Below are 26,613 nucleotides of genomic sequence, written 5' to 3'. Positions count from 1 at the left end.
AATCAAAAATATTGCTGAAAAGATAACTGGTAACAATGTTTTTTGTCTTGCACTCATCAGAACACAAGAATACAAATTTTCACAAATGACAACAGCTTATACCACAACAGCAAAGGAATGCTGATTCGATCTCAAGTCAATTCTTATTGGCAAGAAGTTACATGGAAAAGCTACATGGAACTACAGGCTCTAGATATTCTAGATATCGACAAAGATGCAAGGATTAAAGATATTCCTTCCAGTTTGCAGAGAATGGGCCCCTGCATATGAATGTATGTTGCTTCTAGGAAGCATAACTGAGCCACATTACCAGCATGACTGATTATTTTAAACTGATTGTCGGTGCATCTATTAGAAGGCTTAGAATTTTTAGCAAGTGCTGCCCAATTATAGAATCACATCTAACAGCAGATGTCTTGTTAGCATAGCTTAATTCAGTATTGTCTGCCTCAAAATCGAAATATCCTCCTCACAATTCTCACTCCCACCTGGTTGTGTATCATCTGCAAAACTTGGAAATATTACATATAATTCCCACATCAATATCATTGATATATATTGTGAATAGCTGGAGCCCAAGCTCTGCGCCTTACAGTATCCCACTAGTCATAGCCTGCTAACTTGAAAATGACCCATTTATTGCTACTTTCCAGATTATAGACATCAGCCAGTTCTCAATTCATGTCAGTGTATTACCCACACATCCCCAGTTTAAGACCACAGTACTACTTTTTTTCACTACTATTAATATTCACCTTGCCTTAATAACACTAGTCCCTTGATCCTCCATTATTTCTGGGAAGTTTTTTCAGTATTTTCATCTGAGACAAAGTATATGTTAAATTCCTCTGCCACTTCCTTATTGCTCATTATTAATTCTCTTGACTCTGCTAAATATAAGTTGATGTATTTTTGCCATCCCTATAGAAGCTTTAACGGTCCATCTTTGTGTTTCTTGCTGATTTACTCATTCCACTTTTCTTTATTTAATCATTTCCTTGGTCATCTAAAATCCTGCCAGTCTACGTCATACTGTTTAACGTAGTTTCCTAATCCACCACAGTGAATCAGGCCCACATAACTTCATAGTTTCCTTTGCTTAGATTTAAGATTCTAATTTTGGTTAACTTATACAACTTTCAAACTTACATAAAATGCTATCAAGTTGCGGTCAGTCTTTGCTAAATGCTCCTCCACAGCAAGATATTTAACTAACCCTCTATTATCAAGTAATACAAACTCTTTTATCATCATATAAAACAGACCACTCCCTAGTTGGTTTCCCAAAGTACTGCATTAAAAAAATCTCTCATATGTTCCAAGAGTCTGACTCCACAACATTAGTACTAATTAGATTTACTCAGTCTATATGTAGATTGATGTATTGAAACCCCCAAGATTAGTGTAATACCCTCGTTACATGCACTTCTAATTTTCTGATATGTACTGTGATTTGCATTATTACTGCTGTTTGGTGGCCTAATCACAATTCCGAGCAAAGTTCTCTGCCCCTTACTGCGCTTAGTTCTACCTAAATGATTTCTGCGTTTTGAACTTTAGAACAAAGATTTCATTACAGTTCCAATGCCCTTTTCAATTAACAAGATTTATCACACCACCTCTTCCCAAATGCACAACTTCCAGGATGCGTCATATCAAGGTCCCGGCTGGGCTTTGGTTTCCTCGTAGCCACGTCTGTGATGACTCTCAGAAAATACATTTGAACTTGTATTTGAGTTGGCAATTCCACATGATTTGTTGTGAATGCCATGGGCATTCTGATGGTAGAGTCATTAGTTCAGGTTTTTGGTTTTAATTTTTTATATAAACTCTGGCCTTGTCTGATGGCACAGCCTTAAATTTGCAGTCACTGTTCCTTCGTACCATTGCCTGATTATCATGATTTTTATTGCTGCCTTTACCTATGGTCTTGTCACTTTACTTTAATTTACCCAATTTTCCTCTGCATGATCCCTTCCACTTCCACTTAATTTAAAGCCCTCTCCGTTTCCCTAGTTATATAACTGGCTAGAACACCAGCTCCAGCACTGTTCAGATGAAGTCCATCACAATGGTTTAGCCCCCACTTTCCTCAGTACTGGTAGAGTTACACAAATCAGAAGCCACTTCTCCCACACCAGTGTTTGAGCCAAGCATTCATATCTCTCGTGTTCCTTACCTTATCCAATTTGCATGTGGCTCAGGTATACTACTTTGACATTCTGCTTTTGAATCAGTACCTGGCTCCTCATACTGTTAATTGGATCTTCTTTCCCAATCTTACCTGTTACTGGTACTACTGGCAATAACAATTGGATCTGCTCTCTCTCACTGCAAATGACTCTCCAGCCCCGACCAGATATCTGAATTCTGGCGCAGGACAGAATCCAGAAGGCTGTTGCTTGTCACTCGGTTACACAGTACAGCATCTATGTCCCTGCTCTGTAGTCCTCTAATACCACCACATTCTTTTTAACTGCCCTGCTTGAATGGCTTCCTGTAACATAGTGCAATGGTTATTGGTTCATCTGTACTATAGCTCTTATTCATTCAAAGGTGCAAGAAACTTAAACCTGTTGGACAACTATAGGGCTGAAGCTCCTCCATTTACACTTTCTTGATGCCCTGACCTTTCAAATGTGCAGTCACATCCTCCTGAACTTAATCATGAATCAAATCAGACAATGCCAAGCAAAAACGTGTGACTGCCTTCAGGTACAAAGTTTGCAGGTAACATTCCACATCCCTGATGCATCACTGCCTCCAGTTTGATCTCCAGGTCAAAGGCAAGATGGAGTTCCTCAAGATGTAAGATCCCACAGATGCAGTTGCTATGGGCCATCCTGACATCCAGGTGCTTGAAAATGCTGCAGCCATGAAGACATGAACCCCTCCTGCTATCTTATTGTGTTAATTTTCTCAATTAATTTGTAGTTCTGTTCAATCACCTAACTACTGGCTTCTCACTTAATGTAGGCAAGCAGCACTCTGTGCAGGGAAACACAGAAATCCTTATTTTACAAAAAGAGTATAAATACATTGAATGCTCCTTGTGGTGCAATGGTTTTGTCCCTACTTCTAGCCCAAAAGGCCTAGCTTCAAGTCCCATCTGCTCCAGAGGTGCATCATAACATGTCCGAATACATAGATTAAAAATATCTACTAACACTATCAGTCAGCTCTACTAAAGCTGAGAAACTTCCTTAAACCAGTTAACTTATTAACTAGTGGCACCTGTTCTGACAGACATTGCAAACCCTGTTTAAGCCTTCTTTTAAACAGCAATTTTTAGTTAGTTACTGAATATAAAACAAAAATTAGACTTCAGAGAGAGATTAACCATTAAGATCATCTCATTCACCCCAACTCCTGGTTTCACACAAGTTAGGGGGACAGACTGATCCGTTTCCTTAAATCCTCCTCCAGTGGTCACATTAACATTTGAATTTAAAAATGAAGATGAAATTGCCAATTATATACTAAACTTAACTAGATTGCCAGGGGGATGGGATCCTGACAAGGAGAGGGTAGCCAAGTTAGTATGGAATTCCACATAATATAGAACGCAAAGTTAAAACAGGGAGCAAGTCAGCCTGGAAAGCAAAGGGAACATGGACTAGATAAGAGAAAGGTAAGTTTACATTCCTGGTTATAGGGTATTCATATAAATAGACAGGGGGATAGAAGAAAGAGGAGTCACAATACTGATCGAGCAATCAATTATAGCAGTGAGGGGAATGATATCTTGAAAGGATCATCAAATGAGAACATATGGATAGAAAGTAAAAAAAAATAGAAAATGGACGCACACTGTTAGGTATGTACAATAAGTTCCCAAACAAACAGTCAGAGAAATAGAAAATAAAAATGTGTAATCACACTTCAGAGAAGTGCAATAACATAGCAATAGTAGGGAATTTAAACTACCAATACCAACCAGGATAGGTTTAGAATGCAAGATAGGAGGAGAACAAATTCTTAAATTGCATCCAAGAAAACTTTTTCAGCCAGTACATCAAAAGCCTAATAAGCGAGGGGAGTAGTTCAAGGCCTAATATTCTAAAACGAGCCCAGAAAGGTAGAAGACTTATCACTAGGGAAGCATTTAGGAGATATCGTGCAATCTCACGTTATAAGAAAATCGCGCAATAGCTGCGCCATTTAAACTAATGGGACTGGAATCGCGTTACAGCCAATACAGGTAAGTAAAGTTCATGTTCTATAAATGGTGGTCTAAATTCTTCAATCATGTTCAAACCTATTTGCGTTGAAGAAACACGCGTAATAGCAGCACCATCTATAGTGTCCACAGCTTAGTCAGACTTAGGATCATTATGGAAAAGGATAGGCATTGGCCAGGAATAGAAGTTCTGAACTTGGGGAAGACTAATTTTACTAAGGCAAGATCTGATATAGCCCAAATGGACCAGGAGTAGTCACTTGCAAATAAAACAGTGTCGGAGCAGTTGGAGGCATTTAAGGAGGAAATGGCAAGAGTACAGGGCAAATATGTGGGACTAAGATCAGAGAACCATGGATGTCAAGAAACATATAAAGTTTAAATTTTTTTTAAAAATCTTATGGCCAACATCAAGGGCTTAACCTTGCAGTCCCTAAAGGAGTATAAAAAGTGCAAGTAGTAACATAAAACAAAAATTAGGAGAAGAGTCAACGAGAAAGCATTGGCAAATAGCATAAAGAAAAACCCAAAGGGGTTTTCTAAATGTATAAACAGCAAGACGATAACTAGGGAAAAGAGTAGGGCCCATACAGACAGAGACAATCTGTGTGTGGACCTAGTAGACAAGCGCATGATCTTCAATGTCGTCATAATGGAAAAGGACAATGCAAGTACAAACATCAGGGTCGAGTACTGTGAAATATTATATGAAATTAAGAGAAAGAGGTGGTACCAGTGGGTTTAGCTGCCAAAGAGGAGATATAAAGAGCTCTGGCAATATTTTTAAATCCACTCTGGCCACAGGTGAGGTGCCAGAAGACTGCCAACATTGTCCCATTATTAAAAATGGAGGAAGGGGCAGACCAGGAAACTACAGGCCAGTCAGTCTAACCTCAACGGTGGGCAAGTTATTAGAAAGAATTCGGAGGAACAGAAAATATCCACACAAGGAGAAACACTGACTTAGAAGAGATAGTCAGTGTGAACTGCATTTTAGTAAGACGAACAAGGGCCGGACTTACAGTTAATGGTAAGGCCCTGGGAAGTGTTGTCGAGCAGAGTGACATAGGGGTTCAGGTGCATTGTTGTATGAAATTGCATCACAGGTAGACAGGGTGGTAAAGGAGGTGTTTGGCACACTTGCCTTCATTGCTCAAGCCTTTGAGTATAGAGTTGGGACATCATGTTGCGATTGTACAGGACGTTGGTGAGGCCACTTTTGGAGTACTGCATACAATTCTGGTCACCCTGCTGTAGGGAGGATATTACTAAATTGGAGAGGGTACAAAAAACATTTACAAGGATGTTACCGGGAGATGCTGGATAGGCTGGGACTTGTTTCACTGGAGCATAGAAGGTTGAGGGGTGACCTTACAGAAGTTTATAAAATCATGAAGGCCATTGATTAGGTGACCAGCCAAGGGGATTTCAAAACTAGAGGGCATATCTTCAAGGTGAGAGGAGAAAGATTTTAAAAGGGACCTGAGGGGCAATTTTTTTTTAAAATTTACACAGAGTATAGCTCATATGTTGAATGAACTGCCAGTGGTAGAAGCAGGTACAGTTACAACATTTAAAAAATATTTGGACAAGTATGTGAATAGGAAAGGTTTAGAGAGGGATATAGAGCAACTGCAGGCGAATGGGACAAGTTTAGTTTGGAAACTTGGTTGGTATGGTTGAGCTGGACCAACGGGTCTGTTTCCATGCTGTATGACTATGAATTTGTTAAAGAAAGTTTTGTTTCACAAATTTGATCAATTTTTTGAGGAAGTAACCAGTAGTGTTGAGAGTAATGCACTTGATGTGGACTTTAGCAAGGCTTTTGATAAGGTATCTCATGCCAGACTGATAATGATGGTAACAGCCAAAAGGATCCAAGGCAAAGTGGCACTTGGATCCAAAACAGGCTGAAAGTTAGGATGCCGGTATTAGGGACGTTTTTTTTCACTGGAATTTTGTTTCTAGAGGGATTCTACAGGATCAGTGCCAAGATCTTTGCAGTTTGTGGTCTACATCAATGATTTGGACTTAAATGTAAGTAAATTGATTGTAGATCACACGAAAATTGGTAGAGTGTAAATAGTGAGGATAGCCGTAAACTGCAGGAGGGTATCAATGGACTGGTCAGTTAGGCAAAGCAGTGCCAAATGGAATTCAATGCAGATTAAGTGATGCACTTGGGGAGGGCAAACAAGACAAGGGATTACACGATGAATTAGGGGACCCTGGAAAGTATTGAAATCAGAAGAACCTTGGTTTGCACATCCAAAGATCTCTGAAGGTAGCACAGCAAATAGATAAGATGGTTAAAACAACATACTGAATATTTGTCTTTATTAGTCTAGGCATAGAATACAAAAGCAAGGAGGTTCACTGGAATTGTGTAAAACACTGACTAGGTACAGCTGAATTACTATGTGCAGTTCTAGTCACCATATTATAGGAAGGATGAGATTGTACTAGAGAGGATGCAGACGAGATTTACCAGATTGCTGCCTGACGTGGAGGGTCTGAGCTATGAAGGAAGATCAGATAGGCTGGGGTTCTTTTCCTCGATGCCACAAATGTTGAATCAGTTTTGGCTGGCTGAATTCTTTTACTGGAGGAAGTGTGTAGATTCAGAGCTTTCCTTTAAGAACCCTCCACTTGTGATGATGAGGTCTTCTTGTGGATTTTCACTCATATACTTAAGAGGGATTTCATAGGAAGAGAGCAAAGACTGTTGTCCCTTTGGCAAATTCTCAGACTGTATTCAAATCAAACTTATCTTACACACTCAAATTGGGTCATGTGACACCACTTAAAAGCAATTCAGTCTTGCTGGCTCCAGTGAAGCAGCGTGGTGGACAAAACCCATGTTGTGCCCGAGGAAAGAGCTCTTCAGCCACTGGTAGAAAACAGTTGAGGGGAATTCTTGCAATTGCCTTATTTTTAGCCACTCTCTGACACTCCAATACCCACCCTCAGTGTCAACACTAACTGCTCGTTACTCCGCCAATCACTGGTTCAGAGAAAAACAGCCCATCAGCCACAAGAAAAAAAAGCCAATGATTGGAAGAACAGTTCTTCATCACTTCTATTTCCAGTGACAACCTTCCTTCAATTGGTCAACATATGATTAAATTTTTGTTGCTTCAGGGATTTACGGAGATAAATTCATCCACCATCTCCATGCATTACCTGGTTAGACCACACTTGCAATATTGTGTTCAGTTCTGGTCGCTTCATTATAGGAAGGATGTGGAAGCTTTAGAGAGGGTGCAGAGGAGATTTACCAGGATGCTGCCTGGACTGGAGGGCAGGTCTTATGAGAAAGGATGAGGGAGGAAGGTAGGGCGTTTTTCATTGGAGAAAAGAAGGATGAGAGGAGACTTGATAGAGGCGTACAAGATGATGAGAGGCATAGATAGAGTGGATAGCCAAAGACATTTTCCCAGGGCGGAAATGCCTATTACGAGGGGGCATAATTTTAAGGTGATTGGAGGAAGGTATAGGGGAGATGTCGGAGGAAGGTATAGGGGAGATGTCAGAGGTAGGTTTTTTACACAGAGAGCGGTGGGCGGGTGGAATGCGCTGCCGGCAGTGGTAGTGGAGTCAGATACTCTAGAACCTTTGAAGCAACTCTTGGATAGGCACGTGGATGATAGTATAACGTAGGGTATGCAGGGTAGTTTGATCTTAGTAGGATAATAGGTCGGCACAACATCGTGGGCCGAAGGGCCTGTACTGTGCTGTACTGTTCTATGTTCTAAATTCTATTACAACAGTGACTACACTTCAAAAGTTCTTCCTTGACTAAAAGTCATGTGGGACATTCTAAAGTTATGAAAGACACTGCAGAAATAGTTTATTTTTGTTCCATGCTTTGCACTGAGTCAGTCACATATTACACACCTTGCTTCTTCAGCATCTGGTAGGCATCTCTGATTTTTATTTTGCTTGGCAGCCACAATGTCCAACTTTTCAACATTTCTATTATCTTGGCCTTCACTTTTTCAGAGGACCACATGCCCAAGTACTGCAGTACTGTTCTATGTTCATTTTGAGCATTGGTCGGTACTCTGCCCATTACAAACAGTCACAGGATCATGGTTAAGCACAGGGTGCAAGTAGCTCCCTGTTACTTACTCCATGACAATGTTTTGGACAAACATAGCCACCTTATCAACCAAGCAGCACTCCATCAGGGTATAAATTGTTGCGACTGTCTGAAACTTGGCATTCTTGCACTTGACCTATCCAGTGCAAAATGAAGTTTCACCAACATGTCTCTTCTCAGCAATATTCATTTTTCGTACTAAAAAGCAACCAGACTTATAGAACACTTGATAGTAAATATGATTCATTCAGCTCATCAATACTAACCAGCATATCTGGCTACTTAGTGAGGTTCTTCACAGATTCAAGGCACTCCCAAGCACATCGAAATATGAGAAGAACAATTGATACATGTCTGCTCACTGGTATCATATCTTGTGCACTTGTTAAAGTACATGATCCTTAAAACTTCTGGACCACAACTTGGTGACGTCATATATTCAAATACCTTTACATATAAAATATATTGTTTGCATTCCCAAGACAATTTACCTTTTTGTCTGCTGTGCAGTGCAGCATTGGTTACACACCAGTAGTGTCCATTTCTCATACGCTGAACCCTTGTTATACACTCTTTCCAACTTGATCTGCTTCACTCCTCCATGGGGGTAAACTGGGGGCCTGAGATCACTGCTGAACGTCAGATTATTTTGATTTATGTTTGTAAGCTTGCCTGAGAAAGGATGCAGAAAGAGGGGTTTAGAAGCACCGCAGACTTGCTCTTGATTATCAAATTATAATCAGAGAAACAGAATGATCATAGAACGGAAGCAAGTTGTTTTAGCCAAAGGACTCATTAGTGTGGTTGAACTCTCAGATAGAAGCATACCTCTTTGACCAATATAGACATCAGGTATCTCAAAAGCATAAATACAGTCATTTTCATGAACAGTGTCCAGGGCATCAGCATCACTGAAGGTACGATGGAATCCATCATAATAAATTTCAGTTAGAACAATCTGAAACGAAACAAAACATCACAAGTGATAATGGCACAATATTTGATTCAAGAATTTGAATCATTGAAACTATTGTTGAGTGGCTACAGAACACCGCAGCCTTCAGTTACAAACTTTATACAAAAACCTTTAGTACAGTTGTCCAAGATGCAAAGAGTGGAAAATAGTCAGATCATACAGCCAGTCATCTCTAAAACCTGGATTAGATCACAGCACAACTTGATGAGACAAAAGTCTCGTCCTTTTCAGCCAAGTAAGAGTTGCACGCATAATCACCTGGTGCATTTGGCAGGGAGCACAGTAGCTCAGTGGTTTGTATCACATGCAGACAGGATGGTTAAGAAGACATTTAGCACTTTTGCCTTCATTGCTCAGACCTTTGAGTATAGGAGTTGGGATGTCATGTTGAGGTTTTACAGGACGTTGGTGAGGCCTCTTTTGGAGTACTGTGTCCCAGTTCGAGTTGCCCTCTTATAGAAAGGATATTATTAAGCTGGAGAGGGCTCGGAATGGATTTACTAGGATGCTGCTGGGAATGGAGGGTTTGAGATATAAACGAGCGGGTGGATAGGCTGGGACATTCTTTCATTGGAGCCTTGGAGTTTGAGAGGTGGCCTTACAGAGATTTAAGAAATCATGAGGGGAATACAGTCTTTCCCTATGGCACGGGAATTAAAGACTAAAGACTAGGGGGCATAGTTTTAAGGTGTGATAAGAAAGATTTAAAAAATACATGGGCTTTATTTTTGATACAGAGGGTGGTGCATTTGTGGAATGAACTTGCAGAGGGAGTGGTGATTGCAGGTATAGTTACAATGTTTAAAAGACATTTGGATAAGAACATGAATGAGAAATGTTTGGATGGATATGGGCCAAGCGCAGACAGGTGGGACTAGTTTAGTTTGGAATTATGGTCGGCATGGACTGGTTGGACTGAAGGGTCCAATGATAGAGAAGCACAGCTGTACTACATTTGTGTCGTAGACAGATGACTGTCGTCTGTGCTACATCATGGTTAGCAAAGAACTTGCCAAGGAAAGAAGGAAGTGGAGACTCTTCCCAAATGAAGAACCGACTGCCCAGCAAAGTGCTGCTGACAGACCTGATTGCAAAGAAAACAAAACAGTATCACAGGACATCAGGTGGCAAAATGTCAAAGATCCACAATGTGAAGGGGTATTTCAGAGAACAAATGGAGAGACCGTCAAGAGAAATGAAAGAATCATGGCAGATGTTACAACACAGGGACAGCAAGACAAACCAAAAGCAGGCTCACTAGCACTGAATATCGTAACACAGTGAAACTAAAATATTCACTGACCTTCAAAATTGCTCAATTACAGATATCAGACACCAGGTTTATAGCTTAAACAAAAATTAACAATTTATTAACAGTAACTTCAGCAGAGCAAAATTAAACAAGGTAATCTAATGAATGTTACAATTTAAAACCAATTTTCTTTGATCATTGTCCCCACTCTCTCAAAGACATACAGACACAAGTAAGGGATAAATTAAGAAGTAAACAAAAAGAGTTATAACTGGCCTGTTCACTTAAGCAGTCTTGAATAATGGTTGCTAAACCTTCAAGTAACACTGAGTTAATGAGATGTTCACTGACGCATGTGTACATCTTGCTTGAATTCTGAAGTCACAAGTCAGCATAAACAATTCTGCAGACCGATGGAGTCTTTTACTTATGTCCATAGACTGGGATTCTTTTCTCAAAACTTTTAATAATTCAATAACTGGAGGATAACTAGACAGCAACCAAAACTCTATCCAGCAGCTTTCACAGCCACACTGCTTTCTGTCCAAAACGCAGTCCCAACCAGTTCAATCCACGGTTTCTCTTTCGTTTTTCAACATTCTCTGTTTGAGTGGCCAGCATTGGCCTCCCTTTGATTGCCCCCTATTAACAACCAAGCAGCTGCCAGTCCTTGAGCATTGTACAACTCAGATACTGAAACATCCGCAGCATTCTTAGAACAATAAGCAACATGCTACCAACTTTACAGGCCAGTTCTCTTGAAAAAATACCAGTTTGTTTGTTCTTTCCTTTTTTGTTAAGCAAGCTGCTGCTCAAAGTCCAAAGCTCAATTCTTAACTTCAGCTCACAGTTCCAAATCAAAAATGAGTAAAATAAAAAAGAAAAGAATGATGGCCCCAACACACACAACTTGGAAGTCTAGTAGAACTTAGTGGAAAACCTCATTAGCAAAACTGGTGAAGCAGTGTGTGAACGATCATTAGGGCAGATAAATGTCAGAAAGAAAATATGATGATGGAATGAAACCACAGGAAGCGTAGTCAAAGAAGGATCTGTTAAAGAAATCGGAACAGTTAAGATCTGAAGATGATCAAGAACAGAACAAAACAAAAAGACAAAATTGAATGCAAAGAAAACGATGCTAGAAAAAGATCCCTGACCTTAGAAAATTACCATGAAATGTAGATAGCAAAAAGGAACAAAAAAAAACTTCAGAACAGCTGTTAGAGACAGATGTGAAAAATACAGGTACACGGAAAGGTGCAGGTAAAGCAACCTTCGTGAAAGAGGATAAAATCAAACAGAGCCAATACAGCAATAGATTTATTAATTAAGAAAACTGAGAAAACATAACCATTAACTGCAAATCAAAGAGTAACAATTAACATTAATGTGAAACAAATCAGAACAGTGCTCAAAGAAATGAAAAATAGCAAAGCAGTGATGAGATCAACTACTAGATCTGCCTAGGTGAAAATGGGTCCAAGTCCTAAAACTGGTATTCACAACTGTATTCTAATGAAAGAGAAAACTCCCATGGATGAAGGCAAGCATTTTGCACCAATTTCAAAGGAATGGAGACATTCAATACTGCAGAAACTGAGGAATTCAACTCTCATTTGGTGGTGGTGATGAAAGCATGACTGAACATCTGGAGAAGTGGAGGAGAAACACTGGAAAATGAGGTACAAAAACTAGTAGGCCAAAGACCCAAAATAAGGACCATCAGGAAAGATGGTCAGAGCGAGGATGTAAAGATAATGAAAGAAGATGACGAGAGAAAGTGGGTAATTTCGTATGCCTGTCATATGTGGCAGAGGACTAGAGTATGGAAATTAGTATTTTAACTAATTCATTCACAGGATATGTACATTGTTGGCTAGGCCAACATTCATTGCACACCATTAATTGCATTTGCGGGTGGTCGCGAGTTGCCTTCTTGAACTGCTGCAGTCCATGTGGTGCAGGTAAACCCACAGTACTGTTAGGAAATGAGATCCAGGGTTTTGCTGCAGCAACATTGAAGAAACAATAACATTGTGCCAAGTCAGAATTGCACATCTTTCGGAAGGGAACTTGCACGTGGTTGTATTCCCATACATCTGCTGCCCTGTTCTTTTCCACTGTAAAGGCCATAATTCTGGAAGGTGCTGTCTGAAGAGGTTTGATGCTTTGTTGCAGACAATCTTGTAGATTGGTGTTGAAGGGAATGAATGTCGAAGGTGGTGGTTGTGCTATTATTCAGAAATGCACTTTGTCCTAGATGGTATCGAGCTTGAATGTTACACTCATTTAGGCAAGTGATGAATACTCCATCACATGCTGACTTATGCCTTTAAGACGGTAGACAGGCTTCAAGGACTCAGGAGGAGAATTACTTGCAAAAATGGATTAGCTCTGGTTGTAGTAATTGGAAGAAGTGCAATGGTGTTTTATATGTTAGATATGTATAACTGAAACAGGAAGAAAAATATCTACAAACAATTAAGATTGTTCTTGTTTTATGGTACAGAAATCTGGGCAACATTAAGAAGAACAAAGACGGCATACTAATGCAATGTGGATGTTTGGAGTAATGACAAAGGACAAAATAATAAACCAGTACATCAGGGGTCAATGAAGATTACAGGAGCAAAAACAGTAGCCAATGTAGAATTGAAATGGTACTGTCACCACGTGTAGACAAAAAGGAGATATGGTAAGCCAAGTGATAGAGATGGGGCTGCCAGGAAGAAGAACAGGAAAGCCTAAGGACTGGAAGGAAAGATATGGCCATGAGAAAGTTAAACTTAACACAACTGGAGAATTGAGAATGAAGATGGAATAGAGACGGATGATCTTGTGGCAACCCAAAGTAAAACAGGAGAAGCTGAAAGAAGAGATACTTGCTTTTCCAAACACACTACCACAGCCATTTTTTTTTAAAAATTGTATCTATCTCATTAACAAGACCTTACAGAGAATGAGAGGGAGAATCATCAGTAGTGGATAGGAAATGGTTCAAGTACAGAAAGTTAAACCAGTCATCGTACAGCCAACAGGATGAGCAGTGAAGGTTGTGATCGGCAAAAATGTTCTAAATGTCAAGGGTTGGGAATATCGGACAGGTAATACCTGGAGCGGAAGGAATTATTCATGCGGTATGAGCCCTAATACTCAGATCTTCTGAAGAATAAATGGTGCTTGGAAACAAAAACAAGTATACACAATACTAAAGAAAAGGAATGACAGTTCCATTTTTTCTGAAGAAGGGTCCAGACCCAAAACATCAGCTTTCCTGCTCCTCTGATGCTGCTTGGCCTGCTGTGTTCATCCAGCTCTACACCTGATTATCTGAGAGTTCCTCTTGTTGGGTCTCAATTATCACTGGTTGTTTTAAAAACAGACAGTATCAGCACTTGTTGGAAAGGTAGAATACAAAGAACTCAATTTCTCCTACACATTCACCAATTGGGACATCAGTGCTCAATGTTTAAACTGTGGCTGAGATTCCTTTTTCAGTTGACTGGATGATGAGTAATTTCTCAAAGCAAACAACTCTGTTTGAAGACAGGCAAGAACGGAGAGCTACTAGGGATACATTCAACAATAAATATATTTGCTTTACTCAAGCACAACTCTTTTTACCCATTCAGTTCTCCCACCAGATCTGCACATAAAAACAATGACAACGTCTAGAGGAAAAAATATTCGTACTACAGGCTGTGCTCATTGTAAATGGTTGCTGAAGAATTCCTGGTATTTTGTCAGCTACAAATCCAGTATTCATCTGCCCTCCAGCAATAAGAATCGACCCTGCTTTCAAATGATCAATTACAGAATACTGCAGTCTACTTAGACTGCAGACTGACCTCTTCTCACAATGCAATTGGCTGCTTTTCAGAAAGTGCCCCACCCCAATCATCCATAATCCAGTTTACAGACAGCGACGTACTGCAGTGAAGGCACAGCAAACAATGCTTCAGCAAGCAGTGTTAACACAGGAACAACAGGAATACAATCTGGAAAATCTGGGCCAAATCAAGTGGAGGGAAACTTACAAATACTGGAAATGAGAAAAAAAGCCTGCCATATCAGAAGAGGTTAACATGGGGAGGAAACATATTTCCCAGCTTCTTGTTGTAATGCCGGAAATCCAGCAGGCAATTTGTACACAGCAAGATCTTACAAACAACAATGTGATAACGATGAAAGGATAAATACTGGCCCCGACAGCAGGGGCAACAGTCCAGTGGGACTTTTTTTTGAACAAAAAAATGAGCAAGTGGGACTTGAACCCAGGCCTCCTGGCTCAGAGTTGAACCTGGAATCTTGAAACTCAGAGGTGAATTATTAACTCAATGAATCACTGTGCATCAGAGGCATAATGTTAGTGTCCCTACCTCTGAACCAGGAGGCATGGGTTCAAGTTCTGCCTACTCCAGAGGTGTATCATAACACACTGGAACAGGTTGGTTAAAAATATCTACAAATAACACAAGTATTTAATATAATAAATAGATCCCAAAATATTTCACAGAGGGTCTGGTCGAAAGGGAAATGAGAGATGGTTAATGTGTATAGTCTCAGGTAAGAATGCTTTCACATGGTACAGGTAACATATTAGTGAAGCTTGGCTGGTTGATGGGAAACAGAAGCCATAAATGAGTCATTTTCAAGTTAGTAAGATATAACGAATGGTGTGCCACAAGCAGCAGTTTATTTAAATATATAAATGACTTTGATGAAAGGACCAAGATATAGATGTTAAATTTGCTGATGACACAAAGGTAAAGAAAGTTAGAAGGAGAAAATAAGAACACTACAAATAAAGACAAGTTAAGGGAATGGGCAAAGAAGCAGCCAATGGCATATAATGAGGGAAATTGTGTAATTGTCCATGTTGGCAGGAAGAATTTTTAAAAATCATCTAAATGGTGAGAGATTGCAGAGCTCAGATAGATGAGATCTGGGTATCCTCATGCATGAATTTCAAAAAGTTAGAATGTAGATGCAGCAAGTAATATAGCAAGAGTGTTATAACTTGTAATCAGAATTGAACACTGAAATAGGGAGGTTATGCTTCAATTATGTACAGCATTGATGATACTAGATTTGGAGTACTGTGTACAGGTTTGGTCTGCTTCTTCAGGGAAGGATATAAATGCATTCGAAGCAGTTGAGAGATGTTTTACTAGACTAATACATGGAAAAAGCAGGTTGTCTAATGAGGAAAGGTTGGACGAGTTAGGCCTGTTTCAGCTAGAGTTTATGAGGGAAGAGACAATTTGATTAAAACAAACAAGATTCTGGAAGTGCATTTGGAAATGATTCTTCCCCTTGTGGGAGAATCTAACACTAGGGATCCCCATTTCAAAATATGGGGTCACCCATTTAAGACATAGGAGCAGAATTTCTTTATTTTAAAAAGGAGGAAGTATTTGGAACACTTGCTTCCACAGCCTTTGGGGAAGTGTATTCAAACATTTTTACAAGGCAGAGGTGGATACATTTCTGATTAGCATGCAGGTGAAACATTAGTCTGGGTTAGTGGGAGTGTGGAGTCAGAGCAGCCAAAATCTTACTGAATTGCAGAGTAAGCCCAAGGGGCCAAGAGCCCTACTCCTGGTATGTGCTGTGTGCCTGGTCCTGTGCACGCACTTGTGCATGTTCAAAGAAATGTGAACAAGTGGGCCAATTTAGGAAGAAAATCCCAAAGTTCAAGATTGTAACCACTAGGAACAGACACTGGGTGTAGGGATATGGAAAAAGCTGATAATAAAGTGGGTAAGACAAAAAGCAGAAGATACCGAATTCTGCTGGACAAAAAGTGCAACTTTTCCAGAACTGTGGCCCCCTCAACTTGTACCACTCAATCACAATCATCTTTGTCTTTAGTCCTTGGCTAGACTCCTTTTCCTTCAAGCCATGACTTCAGGCTTCTCAGCTTTGTGGATCACATTGATCTTGTGCTGTACTACTTTAATGATCCTATTCTAATCTACAAATCCTTACATTCCACTCTTCCCCTACCCGAGGGTGAGCCACAAGAAATACACAATACGCAGCCACAAGGAGGAAACACTCAGATTTCTGTGATGACTTGAATAACTGTACAGTCAAAGTTGACAGCCATTTTACACGGTGCAACATCTCACAAAAGCAAATGTCTGTTTGGTTTTTGGTGGTTAGTCAGTGGAAGAATATTGGCAAAAATTGCGAAAAAAAACTCCCTAAATTCCGTATAGTACCGTTGAAAGGGGAAGGCTAAGGGGTGGTCTGATAGAGTTTAAAATTATAGAGGGTTTATTAAGGTAGAGGGAGAGATGTTTCCACTTGAGGCAGACACCAAACTAGGAATCATAAGTACAAAACAGGTATTAATAAATTCAATAGGTAATTCGGGAAACATCAGCTTCAAGAGATTGGTTAGAATGTGAAATCTGCTATCATGTGTAGTAGTTGAGGCAATTAACGTTCAAGGGGACCCTAGAAAACGTAACAAAGAAAGGAAAAGTAAAACACATTGCTAGTGCTGGATGGAAGAGGGTGAAGGGGACATGCATAGAGCTCAAAATTGGCTTGAAGGTAGGAGAAGTTGGTGACAGGGGGCTGCTTTTCAGACTGGAGGCCTGTGACCAAGTGGTGTGCCACAAGGATCAGTGTTGGGTTCACTCCTTTTCGTCATTTGTATAATTTATTTGGATATGAATACAGGAGGTATGATTAGTAAGTTTGCAGATGACACCAAAACAGGTGGTTAGGGGAAAAGGTTCTCAGAGCACAACAGCACCTTGATCAGATGGACCAATGGGCTGAGGATAAATGTGAGGTGTTGCATTTTGGTAAGACAAACCAGGGCAGGACTTATACAATTAATTGTGGGGCCCTGAGGAGTGTTGCAGAATAGAGGCCAAGGGGTGCAGGTGCACAGTTCCTTGAAAGCAAAGTCGCAGGTAGACAGGGTGAAGGCGGCGTTTGGTATGCCTGCCTTCATTGGTCAGTGCACTCAGTATAGGAGTTGGGATGTCATGTTTTGGCTGTACAGGACACTGGTGAGGCCATTTTTAGAATACTGCACACAATTCTGGTCATCCTTCTTTAGGAAGGATGTTGTTAACTTGAGAAGGTGAAGAAAAGATTTACTTACAAGGATGTTGCTGGGGTTGTAGGGTTTCAGTTATAGGCAGTGGCTGAATAGGCTGGTGGTTTTTTCCCTAAAGCATCAAAAGCTGAGGGGTGAACTTATAAAATCATGAGGGGCAGAGATAGGGTGAATAACCAAGGTCTTTTTCCTCGGTTGAGGAACCCAAAACTAGGTGGAAATAGTGTTAAGGTGAAAGGGGAAAGATTAAAAAAGAACCTGAGGGGTAGCTTTTTCTTGCAGAGGATGGTGGGTCTTTGGAATGAGCTGCCAGAGGTGGTAGTGGAGGCAGGTAGAATTACAAAGATTTAAAAGGCATCTGGATAGATATATGAATAGGAAAGGTTGAGACAGATATGGGGCCAAATGCTGACAAATGGAACTAGTTCAGATTGGGATGTCTGGTCAGCAAGGACAAGTTAGACTGAAGGATCCAGCTTCCATGCTGTATGATTCTATAAACACCAGCACAGACCAGTTAGGCCAAATGGCCAATTTTGGACAGTAGACTCAAAAGGCAAGGAGCTCCCAATGGCCCGTCTCTCCAAGTAGAGCCACTGAATTAACAGGCAGAAATTGACCTTGGTTTAATAGCTCATTTGAAGGACTACATACACAATTCCCAACTTTCTGACACCAGAGTGAAGTTTATTAACCGAATCAAACAGGAATCTCAAGGTCACAAGGTAGACAGAACTAACATGTTCAAATGCAGTTCCTCATTATGTACAGGATTTCTGACAATTCAAATATAATAAAGTCATTTGAGGATTTTAAGGGCATTACACTCAACCTCAAAATTGTTGTAGTCCTGTTTCTTTCAAAGCACTGCTCAAATCCATGGCACACACTCCCAAAAGGATAAGGTCAGCAGAAACACGAGAATGCCTTCACTTTAAAATGCCACTCCAAGAGACCTACAACCCGACTTTGAAACAAAACTTTCATCATGACCAGGTCAAAATCCTGGAGCAGCCTACCAACAGCATTAACAAGTGCAACTTTGGTTTAGGAGAAACCCAAAACCATGTTAATCTTGACCAATGTTTAATCCTTAAATCACTCAGAGGGTTCTGAATCGTTGGAATTCTCCACCCTGAAAAACTGTTAAACCTCAGTCCTTAAGTATATTCACTGAAGAAGAATTTGTAGGGATATGAGCGGAGGGTATGGGTAGTGGCAATATATATAATGTTCCTTAAGAGAGCTGACAAAGATTAAGGGGCTTTTCTTGTTCCAATGGCTCACTATAGTTTGGTCAGTTTCCACCAGAGTTTTAAAGGAGCAAGGGACAACTTGATTAAAGTGTATAAGATCCAGAATGGTCTAAACAAGGTTCAGATGAAAAGGCTGTTTCCTGTTGTGGGTCAGAACAGTGTTTTAAAATTAAGAGTTGATCATTCAAGTCAAAGATGAGAATTTTTTTCTCTCGAAGTGTTGTGCTATTTTGGAACTCTGTCACAGAAGCCTGTGGAGGTAGGATCATTGAATTTTTAAAAGACAGATTTGGATAAATTCTGGTTAGGCAGGGGAATCCAAGAATATCAGTGGTAAATGGGAATGTGAAACTTGAAATACAAAAAGAGATCAGCCACAATCTTAATAACTGAAGATCAGGTTTGAGGGGCTGAATGGCCTACTGCAGTTCCCTTCTAATAGGTGCGTATGGTCTCCACCACAAAATCTGTTGAACAGTCAGCAATTTCATCATAGCACAGTCGGATGCTGAACCAGACTATTTGCATCTTTGTCAGTCCTGGCCCAAGATGAGCTTCCACGACACATTCATTTCATTATGGATTAATCCAGAGACCCAGATAATGTTCTGGGAACCCGGGTTTGAATCCTGACAAGACAGATGTGGAATTTAAATTCAATAAATATCTGGAATTAAGAATCTAATAATGACCGTGAATCCATGGTCGATTGTCAGGAAAAACCCATCTGGTTGACTAATGTCCTTCAGGGAAAGAAACTGCCATCCTTACCCGGTCTGGCCTACATGTGATTCCAGACTCACAGCAATGTGGTTGACTTTAAACTGCTTTCTGGACAATTAGGGATGGGCAATAAATGCTGCCTAGCCAGCGACGCCCTCATCCCATGAATGAATAAAGAAAAAAGTTATACAGACTGTCAAGTTCCACCTCTGTAAAACCATACAACTTCACCCCTACCTCAGCTCAACAGCTGCTGAAATACTCACCTTTCCCTTTCAATCTCAAGACTGGACTATTCAACTACCCCTGACTCGCCTCCCATGGTCACCCCTCCAAACTCAAGACTTCATACAAAATTCTGCTGCCCATCTTAACTTGCACCAAGTCCTCTTCATCCATTATCCCTGTTCTTGTTGATTTGCAGCGACTTCAATGTAGCAATATTTCAATTTTTAAATTCACAACCTTGTTTACAATCTACCTACTGTTTTATTAACTTGCCACCCTTGCTCCCCGCCTTTCAATCTCTAATCTTCGCCAGCTCCACACTGCTTAGATATCTGTGCTCCATAAATTCAGTTCTTGAACATCTGATTTTAATTGCTCCAGCAAAATGTTGCTGTGCCACGTGTCGCATTAGCCCTCGCTTTTGCCTCACCTCCCTCCTTAGAAGACCTCTTTGTTGAACTCCTTTAAGATACTCCTGAAAATCCAGTGCTTTGTCCAATTATTTATCATAATATCTCCTAACATGAATTGGTTTCATTTTGTTCTATAATTCTTCTGAACTGTTTTATTCTATTAGAAGGTGCTATACAAATACATTTTTTTGTTGATGACATAACTACCTTTGCAGCAAGGGAGTATTTGATCAAGGAGAAGGATCACTTTATACTTTTCAAGATTAGGGATGCTGGTGGAAACTTAAACTCTTTCTACACCAAAACACTGTATTAGCAGCAAGCATAAGGTACAATGCGACTAAATATTCGTTAAACCGCTCTACTTTTTAAGATATAAACTTGAAGACCATTCACTAATTCAGTGCAAGTTGGTTGCCACACACTCTCCTCCAGCATTTCCATTCCAATTATTCGAGTGATATGGGCAAATTAGTTATAAACTCAGTATTAATTTGAGCTGTGGCACCAGCAAACTATCCAAAGTCACAGGACAGTAGAAAGGACATTTAAGCAATTAACAAAGTGTTCTCAGACAATAAGAACGCTACATTGCAGCTGTGTCCTTTAAAAAGAGGTAGCTGCAGGAGTGGTACTGCCAATGTAACGCACTTACCCCTTTATATGCCCCACAGTGGAATTTAACTGCCTTCTTCCTTTGTGGAAAAAATCCTTAGTTGAAGAGCTTGTCCAAAAGATCCTAGGAGGCAGTCATTCCCTCGTAGCAAAGAGACACAGTTCACCGACATCATGTGGAATGTTCCTTGTGCAGTAAGCCCAGGCACGCCGTAGTTGGTCTGTTTTACCATCTGACTGAGATTACCGTTCCCTTTTAAATGCGAAGCCCTCCAAGTTTTGCTGTGTTAATAGAAAAAGACTTCGCTGAGGACCCCCACGGAGCAGCACTTCAACAAAGGGATTTTCCACAAAGCTAGAAAGTAGTTTAAGGATGACATGATGTGGGGCACGCAAAAGTATAAAGACTTCGGAATTCAAAGTAGCCCTCCCCCAGGTTACAGAGCCTCAGTCTACTTACACTACATGGATTTATAACAGTGACAAATTCAAAAAAAAATGACTAATCTTACTATGAAGAGAATCAAATGTATGTTTACCTGATCAGTGGGGATTTTGGTTTCTTGCGAAATTGCCTCCCGGAGTTTGGCCACTGTACCTGACAGTGGAACAGCTACTCCAATTCGCATGCAATGTGAACATTTTCCTTCATAAACCACAGTGATATTCAATGGCCTGTAAAACAAAATGGAGTTAAGGGATACATTTATTTCCAGTCAGTAATAATTAATCTTGTATCCAAGATTAATTTGGAGCTCTACACTGACATCTGGATCTAGACAAAATAACTCAAACACAAAAGCAAATGAGAACAGAAAGCCAGCACTCATTTCATCCTGTCCCCAAACTAAGCTTCTCCCTGCTCCCATGCAATCTATTCCTATTTTCCTCCTGTTTTTAGTTTAATGTCTTATCCTCTCAATGCTGATAGCCTGGAGATCAGCAATAGTTGTTGCCATTGGTTGTCGTCTGACTCAATATACTTGAGGGATCCCAGCACTTGATGGTATGAAGTGGTCAGGTCAGCAACAAATTGGGAAAAACAAAAAGTAATTTAAATCAAGGCTTAAAGTTACCAAGACCACATGGCAAGATACATTAAACTGTAGCTCATTACCCTTCTCTATACTACATTAACACAACCTGTAAAGACAAAACAGTGCTTGACATTAATATGTACATTCTTGCTAGAAAGGTCATGTTGAATAAAAGAACATAGCTAAACGAGGACTATATACACAGTTACTTCACAGAGAGCAAATTATATCAACTAAATTACAGCCACTCCATTAGCATAAAGAATAAAATCTATTTAAAATAGTGCCCCAAATCAAGTGCTCCATATTTCATTATTTTACAGAAATTTAAAAAGTAGTGGCCTTGAAATTACAACATGCACTGTTCTGGCATGTAAACACTAAACTACTCACATTCCCCATTAACATACTTTCGGATAATGGTTGTTAAAATAGTAGAGGAAGGAATTTCACAAATCCATGAACCCATCTGGCATTTGAGAAATGCACTGTCAATTATATATAATTTTTCTTCTCCAGGAGATTTGCTTTCAGCCTGTTTACACGATCGACTCGGAAACAGTGCCGACACAAATTCTCTAAAACATCTCCAGAGACTGAGAGACTGTCAAAGGCTGCAAAATTAGCTCAACATGCTCCATTCATAACTGAAAATAGCACACAATTTTACTTATGATTAGACAGTGGCATAACCACACTGAAGGGAACATTTTGGCATACATTATGTTCTCTCAACTACTAAGCTGGTGTTACTGCCAGCCAGTCTGATAAAAAGCGGAAAAATGTTGTATAGTCCAGAGTGAGCCAGTCAGATGAATATCAGCATTCAGAGTGACATTTCCCTTCGTCACTGCAGCTCAAAATGCCAGTTTTCCAAATACCAACATCCACTGACAGCTGGTCTGTGGGTTATCCAATGTTACACTATACATTCATACAAGTCTCGGGCGACTGTCTGTGTGGAGTTTGCACATTCTCCCTGTGTCTGCGTGGGTTTCTCGGGTGCTCCTGTTTCCTTCCACAGTCCAAAGATGTGCAGGTTAGGTGGAATGGCCATGCTAAATTGCCCGTAGCGTTCAGGGATGTGCAGATTGGATGTATTAGCCATGAGAAATGCAGTGTTACAGGGATAGGGTAGGGGGGTGAGTCTGGGTGGAATACTCTTCGGAGAGTCGGTGTGGACTTGTTGGACAGAATGGCCTGTTTCCACAACATAGGGATTCTATTCTATTCTATTCTATTCACAAAGTCAAAGGGGTCAAGAAAGCACAACGTCATAGAACAATGACTTGTGTGCCTGGGATTTTTCACAAGCTCAGAGGATCCAGGAGGTACAGGTCAGCCTGTGAGTGTCATAGTTCAGACTGGCACTTAGAGTTTGGGCTGAGATTACATGCCCACCCAAAATACCAATAAATTCCCAACTGAGATTAAGAAACAAAAACAAATATCTCTGTTTGCTCATTAACTGGGGCTCCTTACACTGGTCAGCACTTGGAGCTCTGACCACGAGTGTACATTCTTGTATGCAGGTGCAATGGTGGCAGTCAGTTAAGCAACTCAATAAAGAAGGCAGCTCCACAAATATCATCATCCTCAACGATGGGAGAACCTAGCACATAAGTGCAAAAGTTAAGTAAGGTTGAAGAGTTTGCAACAACCATCAGCGAAAAGTGCCAAATGGATGACCCACCTTGGCCACCTTCAGAGGACCCCAGCATCACAGATGCCAGTCTTCAGCCAATTCGATTCATTTCACATGATATCAAGAAAAGCCTGAAGGCACTGGACACTACAAAGGCAACCAGCCCCAACAACATTCTAGCAATAGTACTGAAAAACATATGCCCTCGAACTTGCCACACCTTAGCTAAGCTGTTCCAATACGGCTATGACATTGGCATTTACCCAACAAAATGGAAAATTGCACAGGTGTGCTTGTACACAAGTATCAGGACAAATCTAACCCAGCCAATTAGTGCCCCTTCAGTTTACTCTTAATTATCAATAAAGTGATCGAAGGGGTCATCAGTACAATCATGCCATACTTGCTTAGCAATAACGTGCTCACTGACGCTCATCTGAATTCTGTCAGAGTCACTTAGTGCCTGACCTTGTTACAACTTTAGTTCAAACAAAATAAGCCTAATTTCTGAGGGGGAGTAAAAATGACTGGCCAAAACATCAAGGTTGCATTTGACAACACTAGGACATCTAGAATCAGGGATAAAACTGTTGTTTGGAGTCATATTTAACACAAAGGAAAATGGTTGGTGAAAGTCAGTCATCTCAACTCCGGAACATCACTGCAGGTGTTCCACAGGGTAGTGTCCTAGGCTCAACCATCTTCAGTTACTTCAGTGTCCCCGTGGCAACCATTTTCAGAAATGGCACTGTCTCATCATAAAGTTAGATGCAAAGATGATTGCACAATAATCAGTATCATTTACAACTCCTCGTATACAGAAGCAGGTTACATGGAAATGCAGTAAGGTATGGGCAATATCCGGGCTTGGGCTGACGAGTGGCAACTGCATCCACACCACATGAGTGCCTGGCAATGTGCACTGACAATAAGAAAGACTCTAACCATTGCTCTTTGACATTCAATGGTATTATCACCTCTGAATCCCCCACCAACATCATCCTTGGGGTTACCACTGACCAGAAACTGAACTGGCCTAGCCAATATGAATACTGCAGTTAAAAGAGAAGGTCAAAGACTAGGAACCACGCAACAAATAACTAACCTCCCGTCTCCCCGGTGCCTCTCCACCAAATACAAAGCACACGTCAGGAACGTGATGGAATACTTCCCACATACCCAGGTGAATGCAGCTCCAACAATATTCAAGAAGCTGAACACCATCCAAGATAAAGCCGCTCACTTCATTGGAACCACATACACAAATATTCACTCCCTCCATCATCAATGCTCAGAAGCAGAAATGTGTACCATCTTACAAAGATATACAGCAGAACTTTACCAAGGTTCTTTAGAGAGCACTTTCCAAACCCATAACCACATCCATTTGGAGGACAAGGGCAGCAGGGAATGACACTACCTGCAAGATCCCTCCAGGACACACGTCATCCTGACTTGGGAAATATAATCACGGTTTCTTCAGTGTCACCTAGTCAAAATCCTGAAACTCCCTCTCTAATAGCATTGTAAGTGTACCTACACCAACGGACTGCAGTGTTTCAAGATGGTATCTCACTGTCACCTTCAAGAGTCACTAGAGATGGACGATAAATGCTGGTCCAATCAATAACACCTACATCCCCTCCATGAATTAAAATACAGCAAACTCTCTTTTAGCTGGCACCTTACGAATTGGCACTCTTGATAGAATGTGCAAAAATTATATACCTCAAATATTGTAAGGTTTATTATTCCGTCCAATTGTTAGTTTTTTAAATTTATGTACCTCAATGTAAATATACCTGTTGCTCAATCAAATAGCCACGCAAAATATCAACAGTTGATTAAATTTCAAGTCAATTTCTCCTCAAATACCGCAATCTATCATGATATCCAAGTAGTCAGTTGAGGATACATGTGGAAAGGTTCTCTGCTGCTAAATTTTACATAAGGCAAAGCTGCATTATTATTTATGTGATTTAAACAGTGACATGTATACCCCATGCATTACATTTCCATTACTAGTAGTGTGTATATTTGATAATGTGGACTTTTTTATTATGTAGAATATTTGATCAACCAGCACACTCCTGGTCCCATAGGTGCCAGTTAATAAAATGTTTGCTGTATGTACATCTAGCCCAGAGATCAAAATTATTTCTCAGTGCTGTAGCTAGTTTATTAGATCTACACAGTCCTCATCATTTACTCAATGTCAAAAAGCAGCACCATAAACAGACAACAGGCTATTCTAAAACTTGAACTGAACTCTGGCTCAAGACTATAACTTTGGACAGTGTTTCAATACATTCCTCAGACATCCTTACCATCACTTAGGTGGAACATTTGCTCAATTGCAGAAAGTTGGCCAAAATCTCTTGTGAAGTTGTGAGCAAAGATGATTACATATGCATTAACAAAGAATCCAAAATAATGCACTGCAGCTTTCTAATAGGATTGTCACTCTAACAATGGATGCCATTTCAGTGTTGGGACATTATCTCACTCAATCCAACAGTGCTGTGATAGTCATGCTAATATGTCACTGTGTGGGAGGCATGATTGGGAGATCTGCAGTCAACACAAAAATTGGCCAGGTAATTGATAGGGAGGAGGATGGCTGTTGAGTGCAGGAACATAACAGTTTGGTTGAGTGGGTGGAAAAGTGGCAAATTAGAATTTAATCCTTAGTAGTCTGAGGCTATTTATGTATTTGGGGACGGCAAACAAAACAAGGAAATGTACAATAAACAGGTGGAACTGAAAGACCTTAGAATGCATGGCCAGAGGTCCCTAAAGGTGACAGGACAGGTGGACAAGGTGATGAAGAAGGCATCTGGGATGTTCCCTCATTAGGTGAGGTACTGAATAAACAACAGCAGAGATGTAATGTGGAACTATACTGGATAGTGGTTAGGCCAGAGTGGTGGTCAATAAGCTACAGGAAGGACATACTGCTGTAGAGAAGCATATGTGTGAGAGAGAATGACAGTGAGTGTCAGCATGCACGAGTGTGTGCGTTGAGTGCGGGGGGGCCTTAATCAAGATGCACGTTACAGGGAAGACCTATTTTCCCTTGCAGACGTCAATTACCAAAGAACA

At 40.4% G+C, this 26,613-nt stretch overlaps 1 protein-coding gene across 1 annotated transcript in view; it reads right to left on the bottom strand.

Moving 5' to 3' along the window:
* usp31 (ubiquitin specific peptidase 31) overlaps positions 1 to 26,613 on the bottom strand; it is a 119,508-nt gene that overhangs the window by 26,243 nt on the left and 66,652 nt on the right. Inside the window, exons 5-7 of the mRNA XM_048609639.1 lie at positions 21,369 to 21,504; positions 9,111 to 9,240; positions 8,774 to 8,954 (exon numbers count right to left, since the gene is read on the bottom strand). Of these exons, the coding sequence (XP_048465596.1) occupies positions 8,774 to 8,954; positions 9,111 to 9,240; positions 21,369 to 21,504 (447 nt within the window). The remainder of the gene's footprint in view (positions 1 to 8,773; positions 8,955 to 9,110; positions 9,241 to 21,368; positions 21,505 to 26,613) is intronic.

Source organism: Rhincodon typus, chromosome 21 (genome assembly GCF_021869965.1).
Source record: "Rhincodon typus isolate 14 chromosome 21, sRhiTyp1.1, whole genome shotgun sequence".
In the NCBI taxonomy this organism is placed as follows: domain Eukaryota; kingdom Metazoa; phylum Chordata; class Chondrichthyes; order Orectolobiformes; family Rhincodontidae; genus Rhincodon; species Rhincodon typus.
This window is presented reverse-complemented; position numbering and strand designations above follow the sequence as displayed.